General features: G+C 43.4%; 1 protein-coding gene across 1 annotated transcript in view; it reads right to left on the minus strand.

Annotated features, from left to right (window-relative positions):
- Positions 1 to 4160: 4160 nt before the first annotated feature.
- Positions 4161 to 22557, minus strand: part of TUBGCP6 (tubulin gamma complex associated protein 6) — a 40761-nt gene continuing 22364 nt past the window's right edge. The window contains exons 15-26 of the mRNA XM_015411805.1: positions 21787 to 21925; positions 21570 to 21686; positions 17407 to 18673; positions 16854 to 16909; positions 16284 to 16476; positions 14169 to 14337; positions 12222 to 12363; positions 11741 to 11935; positions 11393 to 11525; positions 7695 to 7908; positions 5456 to 5655; positions 4161 to 4527 (exon numbers count right to left, since the gene is read on the minus strand). Coding sequence (XP_015267291.1) covers positions 4436 to 4527; positions 5456 to 5655; positions 7695 to 7908; positions 11393 to 11525; positions 11741 to 11935; positions 12222 to 12363; positions 14169 to 14337; positions 16284 to 16476; positions 16854 to 16909; positions 17407 to 18673; positions 21570 to 21686; positions 21787 to 21925 — 2917 coding nt within the window. The 3' untranslated portion in view covers positions 4161 to 4435. The remainder of the gene's footprint in view (positions 4528 to 5455; positions 5656 to 7694; positions 7909 to 11392; positions 11526 to 11740; positions 11936 to 12221; positions 12364 to 14168; positions 14338 to 16283; positions 16477 to 16853; positions 16910 to 17406; positions 18674 to 21569; positions 21687 to 21786; positions 21926 to 22557) is intronic.

The following is a 22557-nucleotide window of genomic DNA, read 5'->3' on the forward strand; positions in this document are numbered from 1 at the left end:
AGGTTTAAGGGACTAGATTTGATAGATAGAGTGCCTGAAGAACTATGGACAGAGGTTCGTGACATTGTACAAGAGGCAGTAATCACCACCATCCTAAAGAAAAAGAAATGCAAGAAAGCAAAGTGGCTGTCTGATGAGGCTTTACAAATAGCAGACGAAAGAAGGAAAGCAAAAGGCAAAGGTGAAAAGGAAAGATTTACCCAACTGAATGCAGATTTCCAAAGAACAGCAAGGAGAGATAAGGAGGCTTTCCTGAATGAACAATGCAAAGTAATAGAGGGAAAACAATAGAATGGGAAGGACTAGAGATCTCTTCAAGAAAATTGGAGAAATCAAGGGATTGTGCCATGCAAAACTGGCCATGATAAAGGACAAAAATGGTAGGGACCTAACAGAAGCAGAAGAGATTAGGAAAAGATGGCACGAATACACAGAAGAACTATACAAGAAGGACCTCAATGTCCTTGACAACCACAACAGTGTAATCACTGACCTTGAGCCAGACATCCTGGAATCTGAAGTCAAATGGGCCTTAGAAAACATTACTAACAACAAAGCTAGTGGAAGTGATGGTATCCCAGCTGAGCTATTCAAAGTCTTAAAAGATGATGCTGTTAAAGTGCTGCACTCAATATGCCAGCAAATTTGAAAAACACAACAGTGGCCACAAGACTGGAAAAGGTCAGTATACATTCCAATCCCAAAGAAGGGCAATGCCAAGGAGTGTTCAAACTATTGTACAATTGCACTCATTTCACACGCTAGCAAGGTCATGCTAAAGATCCTACAAGCTAGGCTTCAGCAGTATGTGGACAGAAAACTGCCAGAAGTACAAGCTGGGTTTCAAAGAGGGAGATGAATTAGAGATCAAATTGCCAACATTTGCTGTTATGGAGAAAGCAAGAGTACCAGAAAATTCATTGACTACGCTAAAGCCTTTGACTGTGTGGATCACAACAAACTATGGCAAGTCCTTAAAGAGATGGGAGTACCAGACCTCCTCACATGTCTCTTGAGAAACCTGTATAAGGGTCAAGAAGCAACAGTTAGAACAGGATATGGAACAACTGGTTTCGCATAGGAAAAGGAGTACGACAAGGATCCCCTTGCTTATTTAATTTATATGCAGAGTACATCATGCGAAATGCCAGCCTAGATGATTCAGAAGCCAGAATTAAGATTGCTGGGAAAAACATTAACAACCTCAGATATGCAGACGATACCACTCTAATGGCAGAAAGTGAAGAGGACCTAAAGAGCCTCTTGCTCAGGGTAAAAAAGGAGAGCGCAAAAGTGGGCTTAAAGCTCAACATCAAAAAAACTAAGATCATGGCATCCGGCCCCATCACTCCTTGGCAAATAGAAGGGGAAGTCGTGGAAGTAGTGACAGACTTCACGTTCCTGGGATCCCAGATCACCGCAGACTGTGACAGGAGCCATGAAATTAAAAGACACCTGCTCCTTGGGAGGAAAGCGATGGCGAACCTAAACAGCATGATAAAAAGTAGAGACATCACCCGGCCAACAAAAGTTTGTATGGTCAAAGCAATGGTATTCCCAGTAGTACTGTATGGCTGCAAGAGTTGACTATAAGGAAGGCCAAGCGCGAAGAATAGATTATTTTGAATTATGGTGCTGGAGAAGACTCTTGAGAGTCCCCTGGACTACAAGAAGATCAAATCAGTCAATACTAAAATAAATCAACCCTGACTGTTCCCTGGAAGGCCAGATACTGAAGCTCAAATACTTTGGCCACCAAATAAGAAGGGAGCACTCACTGGAGAAGACCCTGATGCTGGGAAAGATTAAAGGTCAAAGAAGAAGAGGACAGCAAAGGATGAGATGTTTAGACAGTTGAGGCAACAAACATGAAATTAAGCAAACTCCGGAGCACGGCAGAAGACAGGAGGGCCTGGCATGATGTGGTCCATGGGGTCACGAAGAGTCGGACTCGACTGTGCGACGGAACAACAACAACAAAGTGGACCCTCTTCCAGGCCAAACTGAAAAGTCAAGTATGCTCTAGGGCCAACATGTACTTCGTAGAAATTACACAAAAAAATTGTCTTTTGAGTCATGAAATCCCGGAAGGAGGCTGGTGCTTTACTCTTTCACATTTCCCCGTCCTCAAAAGTTTTAATTTGGGCTTCCACCCACCATTCTCATCCACCTTCTAAGATTTCCCAAAGCCACTTTAGTACCCTAAGCAGCTTTGGGAAGAGTGGGAAGGTACAGATTTCCAAACCTCCCAGCCAACATCCAGCCTCATTTACCCTCACTGCCCCTGTAAGTTGGCTGCTTTCCGTCTGTTTTTTAAATCAATAGCCACTTTGCTATGATACCTGATAGTGACATTCCTACCACTTTTAAAAACCCACTGAATGGTGTATGAGGGGAAAATGCAAAGAAAACTACCCAAGAATGTTAACAATCTGAGCTGTTCAAATTTAATATGACAGTTACATCATGAAGTTGAGGCAGTGTGAAGCATTACTGCCAAGCATTTGTCCTATCAATGTGATTGTTTCAAGAGGATCTGATTGAGCTGAAAGCCGACTGCCAGCTAAGAAAACAGTATCCCTGGAATTTTGGAATGTTGTATATGAATCGTAGAATTGCGAAAACTTGAAATTTCTGGTTTGGTGGTCAAACTTCGGGCAATGGTTGGGTCACCAAGTCTGTATGAAAGTAGGTTCTCTTCCATGAAGCTGCTGGAAACTGATGCTGAGAGCCACCATGAGTGGTGTAAACCTGGAATCAGAATCCAAACAAGATAACCTGACCAACTTATAACCCAGTTCTCAAGGATAGTTCCGGTTGTTAAATGCCAGTATTCCTCTCTCCTTGATTAAAATTGATCAATGACTAGCACTAGGCCTGCAACTATACCCTTCTGTACAAAGCTAATCAAACTTTTGTTCTTTTGGACCTCCTGTGTATTACTACCAATAAGAAATGCACGTGGCTAGTGTAGACATGGATTTCTCATCTTCTGACCCCCTCTATTGAAAAAAAATATCGAGGCCCTGACCTAGGATGATAGTTCTGGGACTCCCAGCATTTTGACTGAGAATTTATGGTCACCATGGCCAGTGTTCCCTCTAAGCTGAGTTAGTGTGAGCTAGCTCACAGTTTTTTAGCCTCTGGCTCACACATTTTTGTCTTAGCTCAGGAAGGATGGCTCCAGAGTGAACTATTTTATGCAGGTGCCAAATGGCTCACTCACAACTTTAATCCCAGTAGCTCAAAGTAGAATTTTTGCTCATGAGACTCCACAGCTTAGCGGGAACATTGACCATGGCACACATGAGACAGTCTCAGGCTGTATTAGAGTCAATGCATGAGAGTAGTTGCAGGCTGGATTTCCTTTTTTGTACTGAACAGCTTTAGTGCTTCTGTTAGAGAAAGACTGGTGTCATAGCCAGGTCATGATCTGAGTTTAAATTCCTTCCCGAAGGACAGTGGACTGGTGAGGGTGGGCTTTCCTTGTGGACTAATGGATCCAATTGGTTTACAAAACAAGCTGGGGCATTTTGAGTCTCAGCAGGGATGCTATTGAAGCCCTACTGACATGGTAAGTAAAATTATTGCACAGTATATAAAGGGGGTTGGACCTGCTATCCACCCCTACCAAGGAGGACTCCAGCCCCTTCAATTGTTAGAAATAGAAATGAAACTGGCTGAGAAGTGGCTTCAGCATTGGTAGTGGAAAATTCAAACAGATTCTGAACATGATAAACGCCTATTACAGACCAAGAGAGAAGTAGAAACTCTGATAAAATTCCTTTCCCCTCACTGCATCCGTATCACATACACAGGTTACAGAATATGGACTGGACTGCCACCAAATCTGCATTACAAACCCAGCTATTTTGGTAAGCAAGGTTTCCAACAGGCCTAGGAAGGAGAAGTCTCAAACTATTTACAAAAGACTGAGATGCATAAACCTTGCTTATGATAGCAAGACAAAAACTTTTTTTTCTCAAACTTTTGCTAGAAATAATGTGAGCGATGTTTGTAATAAGGATGTTAATTAAGACATTTGCTTAACCAATTTTAAAGTCATGTTTTTGTTTTTATTTCTTGCTTATTTACATGAGAAGATTTCACAATGCTACAAAGAAAAAAATTACACATTAACAAATTTACATTGATGCACACATTGCTGCATTGGTGCTGGGCTGCATGCTTTCCTGCACCCATGACAAGAAAAACTTCTGCCATGCTATGGAAAAAAATGGAGCATCTTCCCACATTTCCATCCTATTTGTTATGAATCCCATTGCACCTTCAATGGAGTATTCAATGGAAAGCTTCTCTTAGAAACACTCTAGCAAGAGCAGTATTCAACCAAAACAGGCTTTAGAAACAAACATATGATAGTTCTGTGTCTTTGTTCATGTAATACAAGCTACCAGTAAAGCAGTATCAAAGCTCAGTTATCCTTGTAGTAGTTGTTAAAGTTGATTCGCAACAGGAAGTCCTCTAGGTGAGGTTGATAACCTCTGTTTACTAGTTTAGTTACAACTGTAGGGAAGAAGGGGAGAAAACAACTGTTTAAAATACTTCATCAGTAAGACATACATTTTCATGAAACTGTTTTGATATGTGGATATGCAATTCTGTCCCCTCGGAACCTTCTGGAAGTTCAAAGATTTCTGCTTACGCGTGTGGGGGGAACCGTCATACTAGCATCTTGTGCTAAGTTGAACATAGTGCTTTTCTGCTTGCAAGCAGCTGTGCAAGCAATTTGGGGGCATTATAAGATATAGGAAGGAAAGCACTAGATATTGCACAAGATCTGGTACAAGCAGAACCATGCTAAGCCTATTGGTGTAGCTGCTTGTGCAATGCTGGATCCACGTCAAAGCCTTCTTGTGAGATCTAAAAACAAGAGCTACATCTGAGAGGGTTCAACAGCTGCAGCATTTTCTTTCCTGTGCTCCAGCAGAATTTCACCTAAGCCCATTTAATGCTGACAGCATTTTAGGTATCACCTCTCTCTTTTGTTGTAAAAATAATATCTCTTCTTAAGTCATTAAAAGAAGGCCAGGCTTCAGCAAAAGTACCATGAAGCACAACAGCTCTTTGTAAATCTAACCTGCTACTGCTGTAAGCTTCACTACATACAGTTATTCTTCACAGTGATATTTCTCATTGGTTCATCTCTTGCTGGCTGAGATTATGCAAGCTTTCCCAGGTATCAAAAATATAAAAATATGGTGCTCGTGGTTAAAACCCTTAGGATACAACTTTTAAAATACAGAAAAAGACAATGCTGGAAACCACTGAAATCTTTGCTGTTGAACATCTCTCAACTGAAGAAACTTCTTCCTGACAGATGGTGCTAAGAAACTCGATACACTCAAAGTGTGTGTTGTCTATCAAAACAAATACAAGAGTAGTTTCCCCCTAATTAGTGAAAATGCCTTACCACAATTATATGGAGCCTTACCATTGAATAAGAAATGGGAGTAATACTTGAATGTGTTGTAGGATTGCTGCATTAGACCAAAGTTGGGGTGAACTGCCATTTGCTTGCCAGCATCAAAACTCCAGGACTGAGAGATTAACTGGCTACGGAACTTTAGAATTAGGCTAAAGATACTGTGAATGATGTTCATCACAGGGGCTGCTTTTTCAGTCAACAATCCCCTGTGGAAACAAAAGATATATTTTGAAAAACTCTAAAAGGAGAGTTTGTTATGTTATGAATCTGCAAGTGGCAATAGAAAAACAAACCCTTTACAGAAACTTAAAATCAAAATGAAGAGGAACTTAATGTTTTAAGTCAGCAAATCTTGACTGTCGTTTCATCTGGTCCCTCCTGTGTTTGCATGGCAAAGCTACTTTGCAGTAATTCTGAGTAAATAAAACAACACTTTTGTGGTCTGCCTTATGATCTTTATGCAGCAGAGCACATTTGGGTCACCAAAAGTTCTTTCCTCAGCCCACACACACACCAAACACAATTTTGCCCGGTTACTCTGCAAGAGCGGGACAAATCCTCAGTGGGCAGGATCCTGCCTATCCCATTGCCTAACTGTTCTAGGTTGCTGTACCCAGAGATCTTGTCTAGTACTTTAGAAGGAAGAGATTTCTTTCTCCCTCTCACATGCCTTTCATCTTCCTGTTCATTGAGGAACTCTTTCTACCTCCCATTTTCCTTTACCCCAAGTTCTCATTATTTCCCTAGAAACCCTGTTCCCACTCCTCTTTGGTATTTCCCACCATTTCTTCAGGAATTAACAACAATTTTCAAGTTTATGTAATATTTTCTGTCAGCCTTTTTTTCTTAATTGCATCTTACTCAACCTAAAAACTTTGCTTAAGCATGCAAGTGACTTCCTACAAATAAAAGAGACTTCAGCTCAAAGTCTGTCTACCATGATGTACAAAGACTGATATTATTTAATACATTTGTTTGTCACGTTTCAGCTAAAAATCTTTCAACATTATTTACAAAATAGAAAAATGCATTTACATCAAGTTAACACGTACCACTCTTTAACAGCCTCTGATGGATCAGCTGCCTTCGATGTTAAATTTAACCATTAAAATCATATCTGAAGATGGAGAGTATTCTGATTAGCAGTGTGTGTGAATAGGATCTTGGGTAAGGGTGGACCAAAAGTTAAATATGAGCAGCCAGTGTGATGCAGTGACAAAAAAGGCTAATGCAGTCTTGGGGTGTATCAACAGAGGCATAACATTCAAATCACAAGATGTCATAGTCCCGCTGCACACTGCATTGGTCAGGGCGCACCTGGAGTACTGTGTGCAGTTCTGGAGGCCTTACTTCAAAAAGCATGTGGACAGAATGGAGCGCGTGCAGAGGAGAGAGACAAGGATGATCAGGGGCCTGGAGACCAAGCCCTATGAGGAAAGGCTGAGAGACTGGAGAAGTGGAGGTTGAGGGGGGACATGAATGCTCTCTTTAAGTTTTTGAAGGACTGTCATTTAGAGGAGGGCACGGAGCTGTTCCTGTTGGCAGCAGAGGATAGGACTTGCAATAATGGGTTTAAATTAAGGGCGGGAAGGTACCAGCTAGATATCAGGAAAAACGTTTTCACAGAGTTGTGCAAGAGTGGAATCAGCTGCCTAGGGAGGTGGTGAGCTCCCCCTCACTGGCAGTCTTTAGGTAGCGTCTGGACAAACGCTTGTCAGGGATGCTCTAGGCTAATCCTACATTGAGCAGGGGGTTGGACAAGATGGCCTGTATGGCCCCCTTCCAACTCTTATAATTCTATGAAAGGTACCTAGTCAGGCCACAGCAATACCAAACTTGCCTGAAAATTAAGAACTGCAAGATTACTTTCCATCATACTGTCTTCCAAACCCACATTGTGCAACTGGCTCTCCATCACATGGAGGTGGCGGGAGAGAGTCATCAGTCTGAGGATGGTCACGCTGGCTCCCTCTTCCTTGGCACCACAATGATGCCAGTTAAGGTAAAATGCTCTGTGGTGAGGTGGGCTTTTCATTCTAACTACGGTCTCTGCAGTGTGCAAGAGATGAAGCATATCAGCTCTGTCCTGTGTCTGCTAGCATCACAACAGCAGCCAGATAGGTATCAAGTGTGAAATGAAGGGTGCCCTCCTCATAACCCTTTTTAGGTAGGCTGATCTCTCCACTTGGCTAATCACTCCACTAGGCAGACCAAAGTGCTGTACCATATTTAAGAGTCTTCTCACCGGAAGATTGCTTTGTTCAGGTACTCTGCGTGCGTTTTGTGAATTTCTTCCAGGTTCCCAACAGAAGACAGCTTACTTCCAAATTCACACCATGTCACATGCAGGATCTGGTTGGCAATATAACCTTGAATCACTTTAACAAAGTGCTGCATTTCATGTTTATAGAGCTGGAGCTGTCGAAACTGAACAGAGTTGGATGCGTGTTTCACTAAGGCTGAAAAATCAAAAGAAAAAGTATTACAGCATCTGCAAAGGTACAGCTGTAGACCTGGCTTGGGTGACTGAAACCTGGGTGAGGGAGGGCAAAACAGTCGCCCTGAACCAACTCCCCCCCCCCCGGGTTTCTCAGTCCTCCACCAGTCCCGGATTAATGGGGGGGGGGCATGGAGCTACTCATCCGGGATGCTTTCTCCTTCAGGCCACTCCCTGAGACAACGATTGCCGGCATTGAATGTGTGGGTCTCATGTGGAATGCCAAGGAGAGTTTGGCCATTTGGCTGGTGCACCAACCGCCTAACGCACCAGCAAATGCCATCAGGCCTGTTGGAGGATGTATCTGGCTGGGCCTTGGGGCACCCCAGACTTCTGGTCTTGGGGGACTTCAATGTCCATGCAGACGATGTGGCCTCCTCTCAGGCCATGGGCCTGGTGTTGTCCATGGCGGCACTGAGACTCTCCCAGTTTGTATCAATCCCCATACACCAAGCAGGCCACATGCTGGATCTTATCTTTTCATCAGGAATTATGGTGGACTGGATTACTGCTGATGCAGGACCATGGTCGGACCTCCAGGCCTTGAAGTCCCACCTGGGTATCCCTAACCCTCCCTGCTTAGGCGGCGAGCGGATTTATGCTCGCCCGCGGAGTCCAATGGACCTAAATAGGTTCCAGGAAGCTCTGCAGGTTCCGATTCCCTCTACTAACTCATTGAATGTGCTGATGGAAGACTGGCAATCCCGTCTTTCTGAAGCCATCGACAAAGCTTCACCCCTATACCAAACTAGCTCTGTGGTATACCCCGGAGCTACAGCAGATGAAACGGGAGCTAAGACGGCTTGAAAGAGGGTGGCGTCGAGCTTGTGACGAAGATACAAGAGCATCCTATAGGTTGTTTATGAGAACCGATGAGATGGCAGTGAAGGCTGCAAAGAAGGGTTTCTACACAACCTCCACTGCATCTGCTAGCTCTCACCCAGCCCAGTTATTTAGAATTATTCAGTCATTGACTAACTTGCCACAGGGAATCCCAAATGCTAGGGAATTTGCAATAGTCTGTGAGGCTTTTGCAGACAAAGCCTTGTCACTCCGCCACGACCTCCCGACCACACTTGATACAATAAATGAACTGGAAGCCCACTGGCCGTCTTCGGATCCAATTTTGGACCACTTCAGTTTGCTCTCTCAGGACGAAGTTGACAAGAGTCTGGTGGCTGTGAAGCCTACCACATGCCTCCTAGATCCCTGTCCATCGTGGCTGGTTAAAGCTTGTGGCGATGAGGTGTGGATCCCCCTGAAGGAAATTGTCAACTTGTCCCTTTCAACAGGGACCTTTCCAGGGGCACTGAAGGAAGCGGTGGTCTGCCGTCTCCTAAAAAAATCTTCTTTGGACCCAATGGTCCTTAATAATTACCGCCCAGTATCTAACTTGCTGTTTCTGGGTAAGGTAATAGAGAGGCCAGTGGCAACACAGCTCCAGACTTTCTTGGAGGATGCTAAGATCCTGGACCCTTCCAGTCTGGCTTTTGCCCAGCCCATGGGACAGAGACGGTGTTGGTCGCCTTAATGGATGACCTCCGGAGACACCTGGATCGAGGTGGATCAGCACTGCTGATACTTCTTGATCTGTCAGCAGCGTTCGATATGGTTGACAATGATGTGTTAACCCACCGCCTCGCCAATGCTGGGATACGGGAGCTTGCCTTGCAATGGCTAACCTCCTTCCTTCAAGGTTGGGGAAAGAGGGTGGCGCTTGGGGGACAGTTGTCCCGGCGACACCCACTGGAATGTGGGGTGTTGCAGGGAGCAGTTATCTCCCCTATGTTATTCAATATCTACATGCACCCCCTCGCCCAGATTATCCGGAGGTATGGGCTGGGTTGTCACCAATACGCAGATGACACCCAGCTCTATCTACTGATGGATGGCTACCCGGATAGGGTCCTGAGAGATCTGGAGGAGGCGCTACAGGCCGTGGCTGGATGGTTACGTCAGAGCTGACTGAAGTTGAATCCATCTAAGACGGAGGTCCTGTACCTGAGTTGCAGGGGATTGGGACAGGGGATTAGGCTCCTAGTCTTTGATGGGGTTCCACTGGTCCCGGCGTTGAGGGTGAAGAGCCTGGGAGTGCTCCTGGATATCTCCCTTTCCATGGAGGCCCATGTCATTGCCAGGACTGCCTTTTTCCATCTGAGGCAGATCAGGCAGTTGGCCCCATATCTCTCCTCCCATGACTTAGCTACAGTGATCCATGCAATGGTCACTTCCAGACTGGATTATTGTAACTCTTTCTATGTGGGGCTACCCTTGACCCTGCTCCAGAAGTTGCAGCTAGAGCAGAATGCAGCAGCACAGGTGCTGACGGCGACGCCTGTGTGGGCGCACATCCGCCCAGTATTGCATGACCTGAACTGGCTGCCTATTGAATTCCGGATCCATTTCAAGGTGTTGGTACTTACCTTTAAAGCCCTATATGGCCAGGGGCCAGCATACCTTTAAGATCGCCTCTCCCCATATGAGCCCCGTAGAGCACTGAGGTCCACCAATCAGCATCTTTTGGTGGTCCCTGGGACGTCTGACTTGCCTTGACAAGGGACAAGGCCTTTTCAGCCCTGGCCCCTGCCTGGTGGAATGAGCTCCCGAGTGAGACGAGGGCCCTGTGGGATTTATTACAATTCCGCAGGGCCTGCAAGACGGAGCTCTTCCACCGGGCTTTCGGTTGAGGCTGCGGCCGTCTCCCCCCTTGGGTTGGCCCCATTTACAGCTTGGGTCAGCCCCTATTTTATAGCCTGAGATCCCAAATTGTATAGATCTCTGGGAATTTTATTCCCAGTACTATCAACCACTGAGGCATCTGGTCTTTTATAAGAGTTGTATGTTTTATATTTTTAACGTGGTTTTAATTGTATTGTATTTATTTTGTTGTATTATATTTTATTGTTGGAACCCGCCCTGAGCCTGTTAAGGGGAGGGCGGGATACAAATCCAAAATAATAATTAATTAATCTTTTAAAAAGATTCAAGTTATGTACTTTGCTATGCAACTGGTTTGGAAGCCAAACATACTACAGTTGTAACAAGTTTGCCTAAGGCCAGAATGTTCACACAGACCAAGACACAGCAAAGTCTCTGCACCTCTTGCATTTCTTTGCTCTTGGATCACACTGTTTACAATTTTCTCTGTGTGTATCACTGCTGTGATCACTACAGTGACTTATTGCTAAGAGATTAACTCACAGAAAGAGGGAGACCATCCCTGGGGGAAAATCTTCCCCTCATTCTCTATGTTAGAGAGGAGGAAATCTCTTATCTTGAACCAGTATGTACTCACTCTCCACTATTTGAATTTAATAATCAACAGCTCTCACAGAACATGGATACAGAAATCACACTTTGCAAATGTGTACAGAACATGCTTATCAGAAATCTGTGGACAAGTCTGGATTGCAGGCTATGTAAATAAGCAGACAGATTCATCTTACCAGTTCGTTTCAAGTGGAACCAAACATCCTTAAGAGTCCATACCATGTGCTTCAGTTGAAGCAGGAAGGAGAAAATCTTGTTATATTTATTCATGCAGTTCTCAGTAATGACAATATTTAAGGGCCAGTCAACCTTGAAAAAAAAATCAAATACTATTACCATTATTGCGCACTGCCATATTGCTGGAATATATTACTGCCTTTTTAAGGTTTGAAGGCCTTTGCTGCTGGCAAGCCAGACTCAACATACAAGTGCCATTGAAGAACAATCAATTAATTCTAATTTATCAGATCTCTCTATTATTAAAACAACAACATTAAATTGTGCCTTTGTGCAAGCCTGCTCACTTTGTATCGTAGCTCCAAGCAATTTAGGGCATCAGGTGCATTGGGTTTGAACATTTCTGGAAGGTACTTCAGGGCAAAAGAGAGATTGGATGCAAGGTGGGTGTCTCCATGAAGACTGTATTGCAGCGCCTTGTTTAAGATGGAATTGAGGACAAGTGGGTTGAGAAGTTCACCAGGGGTCTGTCCAGACCCAACCTAGAATTAGAAATGCCACATTAGAGACAGAGAATTCAGATGGTCAGAGGTACTTAATGTTGCTCACTGGGATTGACAGTTCAAGACAGAATTTTCATTTTCTATAATAACATTTTTGCCCAGCTATTAAAACTCCATTGCAGTGTGTGCCAATCCAATTATCACAACATTTATACATTGCCAGTGTGGCAGATACTGTACAGACACTGCAATGCCACTGTTCCATGTGTTCACTATTAGCAATGGCCAAGTATGAAAAGGTTAAAGAAAAGTCTGGGCAACTTACCTTTTCAAACAGCAAATCACTCAGTGACTGGGCAAACTCTCCATCTTCCATCAATAAAAAATGCCTCAAAGCTTCAAAATGCTTCTCCACATTCAGCTCCACAAAGTAGTAGTCAACAATGGCTTTGTTCACAAGGGAAACGCTAGCAGCAAGTGAAAATATGGTCCAATTACTCTTTTTCAAAAATAAGACTTTAAAAAAACCCCTTAAATCAACAAGTATTACAGAGCCCCTCTTTAGTAATTACAGGCAAACCAACCAAACACACATGAGAACCCTGGGTAGACAGCTGAGATGCATTAACACATCCCTACCAGAGCCAGGAAAAGCCAACTGAACTCTTAAGGCATATTAGCACACTTTATGGCTTGGATCCAGTGACACCCAAGAGGAAACATAAACAGGCTTAGCGCTATTTTGTTTGTGCTAGATATGTGGCAACATCTAGCACTTTCCTCCCTATATATCCATTACAGTGCCCAGAAATTGGTAGCCCAAATCTCGTATGAGCAGAAACACAGGTGGGGATACAATAAGGCTGACTTAGCATTAAGTGGCTACAACAGCCTTTTCTTTGAATTTCCGCTCGTGCAAGAGCTCTAGCACAAGTGGAAATCTTGCACAACCTAATGTATAGAGGATAAAAATGCCCAATAGTTTGACAGGGCTCTTTTTGTAGCAGGTACTCATTTGCATATTAAGCGACACACCCCATATGTAGCCAATCCTCCAAGAGCTTACAGTAGCTCCTGTAAGAAGAGCTCTGTAAGCTCTTGGAGGATTGGCTACATTAGGGGTGTGTGGCCTAATATGCAAAGGAGTTCCTGCAGCCAAAATTTACCATAGGCTCCTCCCAAAGACCTGAACTCTTTGTCAGGTTCCTGTCAAGACTGATTTCCTCAACAAAATAGATCAAGATGGTAGCTGTACCAGATAAGGTCAATTTACCTCTTTTACTTGCACTTACTTTAAAGAATACACAAAGAACTGAATGTTAACAGCAAAAGTATATCTAGAAGAACTACTGCTGCCCGTTTTGGTATCTTCCATCATGCCTAGATCAACCTTTAGCCCCCCCACCCCCCGCCTACTTCCAACATAAAACCATTAGAGGGAGGACAGGAACCAGCAGGGGCAAATTCCCTCCCCCAAAAGTACTTTTGAATTTTAATTGCTATTTGTGTTATCTTTTTATTTCTGTGGTCTGTTCTGGGAAGGAAATTTGGCTGAAAGGCAAAGATAAAATTGTGTTAAGCAGATGAAGTTCATGCAATTAGGCTTGTTCCTGCATTTGTTTTCAACCAGAAGCCCACAATGTACCCTGGAGATCCTCTGCTGAGGGCCGGGGAGAGTACCGTAAACAAAATGCACCATGACATGAGGGAGCTACAGGCGGGAGGGGGAACTAGGCAAAATCTCCACCCCTTGCTCTTCTGCCAGTGTAACAAGTCTCTGAGCTGAGACTGGAACAGAGGACTCTATTGTGCCTGATGCCCTCTCCTCACTGCACTCCTTCCCTATTGTAGTGCATTTTGTTTATGGAGCCCCCCCCCCCCCAATTCTCAGCAGAAGGTATTTGGGAGGCACTGGGGCAGCTGGTGGGAGGCAGGGAAGACCCTCTTGCCCAGTCTCATTCTGCTCATGCAGCTATAGCATCCGACCCAATATAAATACAAAAATAAATCCTACAGTGAACAGACTGCTGAAAGCAATACTTAGGCACATGTAGCTGAATGAAAGGGAGGAAAAATATGATTTAGAGTTTGCAGATGTGTTAAAGGTGGCTGTATTTTTTAAAAAAGATGTAGATCAAGCCATTACTAGGTCATTGCAGTTGCCAAACAACCAATTAATATATTAATATGTTCCCCCTTCTCAAGCACATGACCAGTAACGGCAAAATACAGTGCTGCAAAACAAACCCTGTCGCTTCTAAACAGTACTTACTGAGAAACCAAGGGGGCAGTAACTGACCGCTTCATCAGTACTGGAAGAGATAACAGCTCACTCAGTTGTACACCTGTTTCATCTGTTCCCAACTGCACTGAAGGATCCACAGGAAAAGTATAGGATCTTGGAATCACATGATGTAGGAGATGGGAAACTGGAAGCTCTGCTGTATTGGGGCAAAAAAGACCCACCCTTTATTAAGCCAAGGATACAATCCAAAGAATACATCTGGAAAAGTACCACTGGATTAATGGGATTTACTTTGGTATAAGAATTACTGTAATTCACTTTATTAGTAAGGTGATTTTGTGTGCTGGGCACCAAAATGGTCAGAAAAATTGATCACACATGTCTCTGTTCCTTTACTGAAAATGTTTATATACCATAGGTCTCCAAAGAAATTCACTCAAGATGATTGCCAATATAACCAAGAAAGAGAACACTAAAAATATGAAATCCCAATTAAAGGCATTAAAAGAGCAGATCCCAGACTAAGAACACAGCATCTTATAGTATGGAGAAATAAAACAACTTTCAGCCTGGCACCAGAAAACAGGCAGCCTGGACACAGGCAATTGGTCAAAGGGTGGACTTTCCATAAATGAGGTACCACAACCCAAAAGACCATATCCCTCGCAGCTACCTAGCTCACTGAAGGTGGGAAACACAAAGCGGGACCTGTAATGGTAAAGCTGGCTCATGTGGAAGCAAGCAAACCTTCAGGTACCAATAATGTGGGTTTTCCAGAAAACTTTGAATGGGACATTTTCCTAGAAAATTAACAGATGCCCTAAATACACCATAATTTGATTTATCATGTTGTTTTTTAATCTGTAAGTCTAATGTTAATTTTATACCTTAATAGCAAAAAATACATGAATTGAAATATCTGATTAGGAAAACAAATCAATAGTGATTTAAAGTTATATTCAAACTAACTGAAAATTGTATGTGAAAATTATTTTTATTGGAATACTACTTATAGAAATTTAAAGACCATATAGCTTGTATATTTCTTACACTGTTTCAATATGAGGGGCAAAAAGGCAATGGAAACTGCTGACACACTAATTTTAGCACACCAAAAAGACTGTGAATGAGATGCCATGGACATGGTTGTCCAATAATTTGTTTCCACAGAATTTCTCTTGTTCATGGAGGTCACTGGGCACCTCATCACTTGTATTACTTGTTAGTTCCATATCAGATTGTCTGTGTAGATCAAATAAAAAATAAAGCTTACTGAGTCTCCTCTTGCATAGTAGAAGAGATACTGTGATCCACAATCTGGTGAATTCATCATTTATTTTTTGTTTGGGGTCTTCCACTGGTTTACAAATCAACAGGACATATACATACTCTATCACACATTTCCTACTGATAATCACCTGAAAAAAGCAGTAACTGCAATGCTAAAACTGCCAAACGTGCTTAATATTTTACTGGAAATGGCATCCATTCATTGTTACTAATTTTACAAAACAATTAATCTTTAGAATTTGATTTTTTTCTGCAAAAATTAAATAAAACTAAAATGGAATACAATTTTTATCCCCCATCTCTGAAAGGTACCCTGACCCAAAGACAGTATACTTTTCAGAGCCATAGACTGAAATGGATGTACTTTGTTTATTAAAATAAAGCAAAATCAAAACAGGAGAGAAAGTAACAGAATGACAAAAACTGTAACTGAAAAAAATTGCTCGTCATTGCTTATGACATAAAAGACAAGGCAGAGGAATTTCAGATGGGGGGGGGGGATAAAATCAGAAAATATACCACCAAGATACGGGATAGAAAAGACTACAGATAATGGGGTGAGGAGAGAAATATACAGAGAACAAAGGGGAGAAAGAAAATATAGAAACGAATGCCACTGGAACATCGTAAAAGCTTCAAATGCTGTATATGTTGGAAGGACGTTCAGAAAGGAAGCTCCTACGTGACTAATGTTTAAACAGTCCTGAGAGAAGAAATCTGAGAGTGTTGTAGCATGACATCTAAAATACAGTACAAAACCCACACACTCATCGTCATCCCCCTTGAGGGTTAGCAACACAGCACATCGTTACATTTCTTTACTGCCCTTCATAAGAGTTTGAAACTACTCACACATCAAATCATAGCTGTCCTGATATTTCTCAAGACAATACTGATCAGACAACGCTTTCAGGTAATCTTGTTCTTTCTCCCATATTGCAATAGTAGTATCTCCTCCTCCTGGCCCTTTAGAGGCACTAACTTCAGAGAAGAAAGTGGGTTGCATCCCAGGGACCATGTCAGTGGATTTCCAAGGTTCCTCTCCCTGAAGAGAAAGCATGCCTTGTCAGTTACTCTGGTCCTTGCATTAAAAAAAAAAAAAACAATTTTCAAATAGTTTCTACATAATTAAAATCTAATAAAAATTAAATTATCTTTAAGTCACCAGGATTTTTTTGATTTTTCACAAAAATGTATAAAGACAGCTTTTAAAAAACCATTCTGGTCATTGTGAAATGTGCAGCTCAATCCCCATCCTTAATACACAGCTAATAAAGGGTCCATAACACTGCAAAACCATCACTGTGCTAACGCGACATGTCATACTCCTGGTATAGAGACATCATTCGGGTGTCATAGGAAGGCGCATCGAAATTAGTCATCCCCTTATACAGACCACGGGTAAAGTTCCTGCTTTCTCACCTGTAAATTCTGAGAAGGACTGAGGGCGAGATCTTTGATATCATCAGTCAGAACTGCTGCAATTAATCGAAGGGGGAAAGAAAATCATATTAGGGAGTAAAAACCATGGAAAAAAGTGTTTATCACACTTAAGACACACAGAATTGGAGCAAAAAAATTAAAACATTTCCAATCTACAATGCCTCAAGTGTTATTCAATCCCAACAGCAACTGCAGAACAGGGGAAGGCTGTTATAAAACCTCTGCTCTTCCCATTTATTTTTTATCCAGTCTCTCCACTAAGTTGCACTGCAGTTAGACATTTCGCAGGGTATAGAAGTGCATAGGTCACACAGGCAATAAATTCCTCCTTTACTGCCCATCCAAAACACAGTTTCCATTCAGCTAAACCCACCCACCAAGGTCTTTACACACCCGGATATAAGCTAGATGAGCTCCATCCCAGCTGGTTCAGACCTAAGTACTGATTCAGAAATCAGATTTAATGGATTTCTGTTCAGAGACTATACCATAAAAAGCCTGCCATGTAACACTACGGTTCACTGGCACTCACCCTTCTCTGGGCTCTGCCCCAAACTTCTTTCTTGCTGTTCATCCAAATCATCAACCAGTGCCCTACCAGATGACTCTGACTGTAGCAAGGCCTGTTCCTCGTGTTCCTGGCCCTTATCACTCGCTTCGGTTGTACAGAATTCTTGACCATACAGGAAAGTCTGAACTGTGGAGCCAGAAGCAGGACCAGAGGTTGTTTTATGATGAGCAATTAGGTCAGCTTCTGTTGAGGGAGTCCACTCCCCTATTTGAATACTGGACTGTGACACATGGCCGAAACGGCTCCACCGAGGCTTGTAGACCTCTATATCAGAAATTAGCTCTCCAATTTTAATGTGTGACTGGGAGGCGTGCCCATGAATGTTCCAACGAGGTCGAGAAGACACAACTTCTGAGACATTTTCCCCAATCTTGATATTGGCATCAGATACCTGGCCATGAACAGTCCACCGTGGTCTAGGTAGCTCTACATTTGACACGTACTCGCCAATCTTTATATTGGCATCTGATGCGTGACCGTGAATATTCCACCTGGGCCTAGAGGACTCTACCTCAGAGGCATATTCTCCAATTTGAATATGAGCTGCAGAGACATGCCCATGGACATTCCAGCGGGGCCGGCTAGGTTCCACCTCGGAGGTATATTCTCCAATCTTAATATGAGCATCTGAGGAATGGCCATGAGGATTGGCATGTGACTGGTACAGTTGGGTAAGAGGGACGTATTCTCCTACTTTAATGTTTGCATCAGATGCATGGCCATGAATGTTCCAGCGAGGTCTCCTGCTCTCAACATCAAAGACATTCTCTCCAACTTGGACATGGCTATCTGAAGCAGAAGGCCTGAGGATGGTGTTGAAATCATATTCACTACATGGGTCAGTCTCGGGATTGGTTTCTTCGGGATTATGTTTGTCTGCACAGTCAGTCAAGGAAAGATCTGAGCTGATATTTTGCAAAGCTCTGTCCAACAAACTTGTCTCCTGTGCACTAGGAGGGACAGACATTTCTTCTGGAGGTTTTGGTAAGAAATCTTCAAAGTCCAGATTAAGTTCAGGCATGCTCTCTGACAGAGGTGTGGTTTGTTTGGTACAGAGTACCTGAGAAGCAGTCTCTTCCTCTTCTGACTCATGATGGTCATCAGGTATATGTGTTGACTGTGGTAAGTCCAGTGATTTGCCATCCAAAGCATCACCTGCCAGTCTGGATTCTTCAGCCCTGTCAACAACATTCACAGCATCAGGCTCTTTGGTTTCTGCAGATGTTAGCTGAAATGTAAAACCAAAAAAATGATTGTTAGCATGGACACATCACTCATTTATACAAGTGGAATGTCTTCATGCCCTTTATTTAGCTTGTGACACTTCTTTGCTGTAACCGTTTTTTATCCACCTGTGACCATTTTTCCGACTGAAAGCTTTTGGAATCATCCCACAGCTGGATCACTCACTACGGAAACAGCGAATACTAGACTGTATTCTAAATGTAAATGCGCTGTGGAGGTATGCCCCTTTAAAAAAAAATCACAGAAGCCATCACTGGCCAGCATGCATGTGGACAGCAATAGACCGATACAGCTCTCACACACCCCAGGAAGAGCTCAGGTACACACAGAACACAGGCCATCTCATCAGGCTTGAAAATCACATTACATGTGAAGCATCTGTAAGAAGCAATCTATTACATTTCTTATCTTGTCCTTCCTCCAAGGAGCTCAGGACTCCCCCCTCTCCATTCACCCTAACATCAACCCCGGGAGTTACCTCAGGCTGAGAGAGGCTCAAGATCACCCATGCCGTTTCATGGCCAGTCAGAAATATGAACCTGGGCTTTTCTGGTCCTACTATGACACTTTAACCACTACCCCACATCAGGTCAGTTCAAACTGACAAAAAAAGTACAGTTTTATATATCTACAAGAGGGTACCCGCTACAAAATGTTGCATAATGTATTGTGGCCCTACCATAGTCTTCGTTGCAGGCCGTCCTCACCCCTTTATGTCAGCTTTCCTCCCTGCCAATATTCCCTCTAAGCTGAGTTAGTGTGAGCTAGCCCACAGTTTTTTAACCTCCGGCTCACACATTTTTGTCTTAGCTCAGGAAAGATGGCTCCAGAGCAAACTAATTAATGCAGCAGCCAAATTGTTTGCTCACAACTTTAATGCCAGTGGCATTAAAGTAGAATTTTTGCTCATGAGACTCCACAGCTTAGAGGGAGCATTCTCTAGCAATCCTTTCTTACCCCCTTCTCCTCTCACCCCTTGTATGTCTCACCCCCTCTTACCCCAGCCCTTCTCAATGCCCTTTTCCCCCCACCCCTCTCAGTCTGCCCCTCTCTTTCTCTCCACTATTTCTCTACCCCCCCAATCTCCCCTTCCTCTTTCTCTCCCCCTCCCTCAGACAATCTCCCATTCTTTTCTTTCTCTCTCCCCAACAGACAATTCCCTATTCTTTCTCTGTCTCTCTCCCCCCTCTCACAGAACCCCGCTTCTTTCTGTTTCTCTCCTTTTGCAGTTGCAGGACAGCAAACACCCCCAGCCTGGTTGCAGGAGGGAGGGGGGCCGACGACACAGGCTTTGCCTTCTCCTGCTTCAACTGATGCTGGGATGCAGCTGCCCTCCCTCCCTGGGGAAGCCGCCGGCTGCCTTTACTCAGCAGTCCAGTGCACAAACCTGCTGGCTGAAGCTATAAAGTCTTCGTTGCCAGCAGTCCTGGCGGGGGCTGTCCCAGCAGCGGGGCGCACAGCTATTGCGGTTGCAGCTTCCCTCGTGGCTCCAGCGGCTTTTCCCGCGACTCAGGAAGTCTGTTCACTGCGCTTGCGCAGAGTAAGCCGTTTTATTTTATAGGGATTTAAATATCCCTGTGTACTTTTTAAAACATTTTATATTTTCCTGCAAACATGGGGACTGTTTACCCTCCATGTGACCCAGATCCATGGAAATAAGTATCCGCACACAGAGGGGACCTTGGGAATTAGATATATAGAATATAGGCTTACTGGTAGTAGAGTGGATCTTTAAATAGGGATGTTACTATGATCCTAGTCTGTGACGTGCAGACAGGATTATGAAATTCAGACTTCTAAAGACAGGAACATAAGCAATGGTAGCCGATAATCAGGTAGACCAGACAAATCTACAATTTGTGGAGAAGGGATCTGGGATTTTAGGAAGCCCTCTGTCCCAACCTGAAATGGCTTCTGACACTCAGGAGAGGAAAGTTGTTTTATACTGCTTACCCCAGTCAAAGGATAAAATCCCAGATTTCTCCACCAAGCCCTTTCCAAAGTGGCACGCAGTAAACAGGAATCAAATCTAGCATTAAGAAGCTGGCTGGTGGTCATCAGGCACAAGCATCTCCCTGAATGAATGTATGAGATTCAACTACTGTACACATATTATAAAGTAAAGGTTTCCCTTGTTTGAAAGCCAGTCGAATTCGACTCTAGGGTGCAGTGCTCTTCTCCATTTCCAAGCCAAAGAGCCAGCGCTGTCCGAAGACATCTCCATGGTCATGTGGCCGGCATGACTAGACGCCAAGGCACCTATTTATCTACTTGCAATTTCTTGCTTTCAAACTGCTAGGCTGGCAGGAATACATACCCACAAAAACAGAGTTGCCTTGTCTTGAGAGTACCTCTTTTTATATCCTAATTTTTCACTTGTGGCTCCAGGGCCGTTCAAGGACACTGAATGTGTAACTGGTGGGCAGTAGCAGAGTAAAGATTTCTGAGTAGACCCCAGTGAGGACTCAGTCCTAATCAGAATATTAACAGAAAACGAAGACCATGATGACCCCACAGAATAGGAGCAGCTAGATGGGCAGTGTGGTAAAATATGCCCTCAGGGAATGAGGCATTTATACTGCTGTGAGGTCTAGCAACTTGATGCCCGTGCCAGCAGTAAAAAATCCCTCACTCTGAAATGTAAAAACGAAGGCCTGAGGGGACATTCTACCAGAGGCAGTGTTTCATTAGATCGGATTTTAAAAGCAGCAACTGACTTTCAGTTACACAAACCATTTCATCACAGAGGAGTAGCTCTGTATTAACTCTGTAACTTGCTAGTTTTTCAGCAAGTAGCTGGCCTCATACAAAATGGCATCCTAACCCAATTATGGCTTTTATAATGGTATGTCATCAGCCAATTTATAAAAGAAAAATACCTGAAGGCTGGAATCTCTTACAGGCACAACTGGAGCAGAAACTTGTTGGCACCGGTATTCTGGAATTATGTCAAGTTTCTTCCTGTACTTTCCACTAGGCAGCTTTTCAAGCATATCCTAAGCATGACAATGGGAAATACCTCAGCTTAACTGTGCCAATGCATACATAGGTACACTATCAACATGCCTGAGAGAAAGAAAGAAGCACTGAAGGTACCTCAATACGTTTCTGATCTTCCAAGAGAAAACTGAGACGGGCAGTTTCCAATTTGTGTCTCTGAATTTTCCATAATGCTCGTTTTTCTCTATGTGCTGCATCTTCAGACAGTTTGCTGTAGTGGTCAATCAATTCTTGCCTACAAGAAAGAAAAGAAAGATCACAAAAACAGAAGGAGAGTTTAGATTGTAGTGGTTACTGTAACAGTCCCAGCAGTGCAACTGTTGCCCTAGGATTTGAACATGAAACATTCACTTTCCACCCCTTTCTCAGTCACAGATTGGCTTTGGGCATGCTACTCCCAACTAGCCTAGGATTGTTGGGAGGAGAAGTAAGTGGCCAGGATCTGGGAGATGCGGGTTCAAATCCCCACTGTGCCATGGAAGATTGCTGAGTGACCTAACCTACCTCACTGGGTTGTCGTGAGATGTAAGCTGCTTTGGGCCCCCATTGGGAAAAAGGCCGGGGTATAAATGAAGTAAATAAACTAACAATAACACATTTTGCATACTGAAAAGTATTAGAAAACTGGACAGAGATAATAATAGCGATAATTGTACCGTGTCTTGCTCTTGTAATAGAGATCGGCACCATCTTTGATCCAGTATAAAAGCAGATGGTATAATAAAACTCTTAAGGAAATTTTAAAATGTGAGTTAGAGAGAGGTTGTTCATTGACTTTCAACACTGTGCATAAGCTAAACTTGAGGACTGGCACATTGCCCTGACTGGGAGAGAGAAGGCCGTCACTGTTTCCTGATCCAGTCAAAG

Source organism: Gekko japonicus, unplaced genomic scaffold (genome assembly GCF_001447785.1).
Source record: "Gekko japonicus isolate JY-2015 unplaced genomic scaffold, Gekko_japonicus_V1.1 scaffold283, whole genome shotgun sequence".
Lineage (NCBI taxonomy): Eukaryota > Metazoa > Chordata > Lepidosauria > Squamata > Gekkonidae > Gekko > Gekko japonicus.